The 6261-nt window shown below is 32.6% G+C and overlaps 1 protein-coding gene across 1 annotated transcript; it reads left to right on the top strand.

Annotated features, from left to right (window-relative positions):
• The first annotated feature begins 2461 nt into the window (after positions 1-2461).
• On the top strand, positions 2462-5043 carry LOC120357138. The gene is made up of 2 exons (XM_039446937.1): positions 2462-4488; positions 4860-5043. Exon 1 carries the CDS (start codon positions 2753-2755, stop codon positions 4484-4486), a length of 1734 nt encoding a protein of 577 aa, XP_039302871.1. The 5' UTR covers positions 2462-2752; the 3' UTR covers positions 4487-4488; positions 4860-5043.
• The last annotated feature ends 1218 nt before the right edge of the window (positions 5044-6261 follow it).

The raw sequence follows: 6261 nt of genomic DNA, 5'->3' as shown, positions 1-6261 counted from the left end.
CTGTAGCGATGGCATCAGTCCAGAAACTCGCTGTCAAACCTGACTGAAGCATCAGACATCTAGCCATATCTTGCAAAGTCCGATTAAACCTTTCAGCCACTCCATTCTGTTGTGGAGTGTGAGGGACTGTTAATCTGCGCTCAATGCCACTCCTTACTAAATATTGGTCGAATTCGGCGTTGCGATACTCTCTGCCATTGTCTGATTGCAAATACTTTATTTTTCTTCCAGTTATTTGCTCCACCATGGCCTGATATGACTTAAACGCCTCGAATACGCCCTTTTTCTCTCGTAGAAAATACACTTCGCTCCACCTAGTACAGTCATCAACAAAGGTTACAAAATATCGTGCACCATTTGCGGCCTGTGTACGATATGGGCCAACAACGTCCGAATGTACAATCTTTAGGGGTTCAGTACATGGATTCCGATCCTTTGGAAAGGGGAACACAGTCATCTTTCCTTTTAAACAGATGGTACAACGCGACAGACTATCAATGTCTTTCAAATTTACGCTCGGTGAAATACGGTCCCGGATCGAACGCGAGAGATCACGCGCATTTAAATGACCCAAACGGCAGTGCCACTTTAACAGTTCGGAGCACTCCGTTGCGATCGCAGCTTTCGCGCATCTGACGTCTTCGCGAACGTAATATAAATCGCCTTTACGATCCGCGATTAATCTCACATCACCATTACAATTTACTACTCGCGCTTCCCGATCATTGAAAATTACATTGTGTCCCATGTCTGTTATCTTAGCCACTGAAACTAAATTTGTACGCAAGTCGGGCACATACAACGTATTTCGGAATTGTACCAATCGTTTTTCTTGTTTAGTCGCAGCGTGAGAATAACGTCACCTTCGCCTTTAATTTCTGCAACGGCATGACTAGCTAAATTTAATTTATTTTTGCCTGATTCGTGCATCTGTTGAAAGCTTCCTACGTCACCACAAAGATGGGTAGTGCACCCACTGTCGAGAATCCAAGGTCGAGTCGTTGTCCCGCATTTGCCCCCAAACGCCTCTTCAATCGGTACTGTCATATGGCAGGCAGCATTTAATATAACAGTAAAGTATAATATATAAAATATGAAAGATCAACTGTAGAAAATTATATTGTGAAATTATAACATGTAATGTCAATAATTATTATTAAAAAAAAAATGAAAAGTTTTAATCATGAAAACATAAAAAATGATTTAAAAGTTAATTATTCTGTTTGTTTTAACAAAATAAATTTAAAGAAAAGAAATATATATTTTTACAAATTAAATAAACCAAGCCTTCTACGACCATAGTTAGACCTTCGTGCTATATTTGTTTGTTTAAATTTATATACACATTCAAACTTAGCAAAACTGTGAGATAATAAATTTATTATAGAAATATTATGGAAACTAAAATGAACGTTTTGACTCGCAATATTTTTAAAAGCGTTTTACAATATTTAGTATTCACAATTTTAAAGATTGTGAATATATTAAGTACATAGTAAATTTCGTTAATGTTAAATGTAAAAGTAACAGTGAGTTGTCAAAATGATAAAGTTCTTCAGTATGGTCAAGATTAAAATTTCGACATCTATTCATCATTTAATGGCAAGAATAAAGTGAATCAAATAATTAAAAAAGTCGTGATGATATATTAAATGTCCGAAACATTACACATTACGATAAAATGTTAAAAAGAATTTTTCTAATAAATAATGTATAATTTTATAATTATTGTAATATAGTAAAGTAATATATATTCCTATCTTATGTATGAAGTAAATTTTATGAATATTGCTAAAATAAATTTTGTTTTTTACATTTTGTTATTATATTTATAGAATATAATCTTAACTACTCAAATAAAAAAAATATATTTTTTAATAACAAAAAAAACAGCAAATACAAATCAGGTGCAGTAAATGGTGCACAATAAATAGCAATCTTAAATTCTTAAATTGACATAATTTATATATATTTTAGAAATATATGTAACAATGTAAACGATCCGATTGAAGAGTTTGAAAACTTAGATGGAATGGATGTTTTAACATCCAATGAAGATTTAGAAAAAATTAAATTATGTGATTTAACCGTATAAGTATGATTTTGAATATTTTCCATTTTGGATATTTTTCAAATATTTATTAGTTGTTGAATATTTGTTTATTTTATTTAATAAAAAAATATTCAAAAAGTTAAATGTTTTTAAAATTATTGTAAATAATTATCATAAAATCAAAAATAAATTAATTTTGAATAAATGTTCTGTAAATATTTTTTAAAATTATTATTGCAAATAAATCATTAATATGACATAGATATTAAATAAACATTAAGGGGTTACACTACCCAGAAAATTTTTTTTTTTCAAAATTTTTTATTTGCTTAAATGATGTATAAACTATTTAAAAATGACATTCAAAAAGAATTTTGGTGGAAAGGCTGTTATAAATAATTTTTTCAGATTTTTTTCGGAAGCCCCTCTGAGCGCTCCGAAACGTTTGAAAAGGCCGCTCGACCGCGCACAGGATTATAAGGGTATTACAGCTCTGTCGGTAGTTTTAGCAGGTATAAGTGAATTATAGTTCTTCAAAATATATATAGATGGTGTAATAAATCTCGGAGATGTCGTAGGACGCCAGAAAAACCGTTAGAACTGGAGTAAACACGTTGCAACGAGCATCGCTTGCTAGTCCGACGTACGCGCTCATTTTATTTAGTTTGTGCGTTGTTTTTCAGTGCTTTATTTAACAAAATGAGTGAAAAAGTATATAACACAAAGAAAGGAAATAGAACAAGACCATCTCGGGCCAGTCGGAGCAGAATTTCTAACAGAAAACCGCCCAACCGCCACAGCTTCGAGAGCGACACCGAGGGAGTTTCGAGACTTGCAAAAAAATTAGAAACAACCCATGAACATGAATTCGAAATTGACGCAACGTTCGGATACCGGATATTGAACTTTGTTACTGTTTTTGGGATGCTGTCACAAATTTTAAAGTGTCAGTGCGGAGGCAGTGTTACTTTTTCGGAATCATGCGTGCGTGGCCTTGGATTCAAGCTCGTTGTGTTGTGTCAAAAGTGCGGAAGTACTTCAATTGACAGCAGTCCATTAATTAATGGTCATGCTTACGATATTAATAGACGTGTTACCTTTGCTATGAGAATAATTGGTATCGGAAGGCAAGGAATAACTAAATTTTGTGCGTTTATGTGTTTCCCGAAACCAGTGTTTCAAAAATCGTACGATGCAATTGTAAAGAGCATTGTAACTGCTACGGACGCTGTCAAATCTAAATGTCTACAAAAAGCTGCTGAGGAGGAAAATCAGGTTTGTACAGAAAAAGTACAGCTTGAGGGTTTGACAGTGTCAGGGGACGGCTCCTGGAGAAAATGTGGCTTCAGTTCACTGTACGGATTCGCAAGTTTAATCGGATGGTACTCCGAAAAAATTATTGATATTTGCGTGAAGTCAAAATATTGCAAGGAGTGTGAGCACTGGGGAAAAAAGAAAGACACTACCGAGTATGAAGAATGGCACGCTTTACACGAAGAGTACTGTAATGCAAATCACAATAGGAGTGCAGGGAAAATGGAGCCCGACGCTATGGTGGAAATGTTCTCTCGTTCCGAGTCTTTGTACAATGTTCGGTATGCGTACTACATCGGAGATGGCAAAACGCATAAGAGTATTCAAGATGCTAAGCCGTATGGCGATTTTCCCGTCATAAAAAAGGAATGTATAGGTCATGTACAAAAAAGGCTTGGAACAAGACTACGCAATTTGAAAAAAGAAGTGAAAAATCTTGGGGGCCGAGGGAAATTAACTGGAAAATTGATAGACGAATTGAGTGTGTACTACGGACTGGCTATACGTCGAAATACTGATTCAGTAGAGAATATGCGCAAGGAAATATACGCTACATTATATCACAAAATTTCAACAGACGAAAAACCTCAGCACGATAGATGCCCCGCAGGAGCCGATTCTTGGTGCTCTTGGCAAAGAGCGAAAGCCTCGCAAACTCTCGAGATGTACACTCACAAACCAGCTATGCCCCTCTTGGTTTTCAATGCTGTACAAAAAATCTACGAAGATTTAACAAGAGAAGAACTCCTCTCCCGTTGCCTAGGAGGATATACGCAAAATGCAAACGAAAGTTTGAACTCTGTCGTTTGGTCGATTGCACCGAAAGCGATATCTAGCGGCAAAGCAGTAGTTGATATTGCAACCAACGTAGCCGTCATAACATATAATGGCGGCTTTTCATCACTGTTAGATGTAGTATCAACCCTCGAATTGAAGATTAGTCCCGAGTTGCATAATTACGCAATGGAAATCGACCAACATCGTGTTCGAGCCGCCAACCGCTCATCGTCGATCAACCGAAAAAGCACTCGGAAGGATCTTACGGCACTCAGGAAGGAGACTGACGAGCTAAATTCGAATGTAGAAGGACAGCTATATGGAGCTGGGATAGCAGAGTAAAGGTGAAAAAATCAGCAAGCCCATATTTTGAAAATTTCATATCACAAATACGATTTCAAACTTTAAACGCGTTTTTCTCGAAACTATGTTTTACGAATCGGTGTACACCGTATCTCGCTCAATTTTTGTCCGATTGACTTGAAATTTTAACTGCAACTTCTTAAATAGATTTTCCGTGGAAGTACACACGATTTTTATGATTGATAAATTATTACGTTTGCAGTTAACAATTTATGGTCGATTTTTTTGCTAAAAAATGAAAAAAAAATTTCAACTCATACAAATTTGTGAATTTTTAAACAAAATTAAAAATCCTCGGTACTTCTATGGAAAAACTATTGTAAATTAAGAAAAAAATTTTTTTTTGTTCCAGATGGCACACCAGGACTGCAACGGTGCACACCGTTTTTCTCCTACAAAAAAAATTTTTTTTGTTTTTTATACTGCCACGAAGCCATTTTGTTATACATATATAAATAAAAAATATTTTTGAGAACTTTAATATATGTGTAATAAAGCCCTAAATTTTTGTTTTGATCCACCACCTAGAATTCAAGGAAAAAATTCACGAAAAAGCTTATTTTTTTCGACGCGCTTGGGTAGTGTAACCCCTTAAGTAAATATTAAATTAATATTTTCTCTAAATTATTATTTTAAATAAATAATAAATTTTATTTTTTAATAACTATTTAATAAATTCATTTTTATAATAAATTATACAATAAATAATTAATATAAAATAAATATTTAAAAAACTCTGTCTACTGATTGTTTTAGGAAGCTATATAACTCTGATTTATATAAAAATAGATTAATTAATAATTAAACGGTCTTAATTATTTCATTATTTTTATAGTGAAATAATAGGATACGTTGATGGTATTGAAGCTCCAAGATATAGGAGATAAACGCCAATATAAAGTATTTAAATTTTTCCTAAATAACGGATCGGGGAAACGTGTCCAAGTTATATCTTGGAATGACGAAATTGACCGGGTGGAATCTTACATAAAATCAAATTATGTAGGTGTTTTCATCATGCACTTTATTTTCTTTATATGTATACATACATGTACAACATACGTATATTATAAATGTCGCATAATTAATAAATTATTTTAATCATTTTTTAACAGATTATTCATTTAGACGGTGCACATTCTCGTCCACCAAAAGCAGCTCAATTTAATAATGGAAATGTTAATTATGAATTACAAATCTCATCAAGTACCCGAATTTCATGTTTAGGAAAATATAAATTTGAAAACACATTAAATCTGCCAGAACCGGAAGAAGTTAATTGTTCGGAAATTTTAAATACAACAACAAGAGTCAGTAAGTTTCTCAGGTTTATCAATTTATTATATAAATAAAGAAAGTCGACAATGCTAACAAAAACTAATTATACAATACATCACATTTTTTAATACATCACATTAACATTTAAATATAAAATAAAATTCTTCTTTAACAATAAATAATTATTACAGTGATAGAAGGTTATATCAAAACAAATTTTGCAACAGTATACAATATTAAATAAAATAAAAAAATTGGTTACGGTTCAATAACTGACGGAAGATACAAATTGGAAGTTCACATATCAAACTTCGATGCAGAAGATTATGATGACTTAAATTTAAAAAAGGGAGATAAAATAAAAATAATAGGAATGATACAAACAGGTAAAGTATAAAAGAAATGAGTGCAAATTTATATAATATAAAAAATGTAAAAAAATTTATACACTTTTTATAAAATTAAAAAATTTTTTT

The sequence above is a fragment of the Solenopsis invicta genome, chromosome 3 (genome assembly GCF_016802725.1).
Source record: "Solenopsis invicta isolate M01_SB chromosome 3, UNIL_Sinv_3.0, whole genome shotgun sequence".
Classification (NCBI taxonomy): domain Eukaryota; kingdom Metazoa; phylum Arthropoda; class Insecta; order Hymenoptera; family Formicidae; genus Solenopsis; species Solenopsis invicta.
Note: the sequence above shows the minus strand (reverse complement) of the source record. Positions and strands in the feature narration are given on the sequence as shown.

What these genes read in the sequence shown, in the direction of transcription:
- LOC120357138 (XM_039446937.1), top strand. Translation starts at nt 2,753, where the DNA reads ATGAGTGAAAAAGTATATAACACAAAGAAAGGAAATAGAACAAGACCA.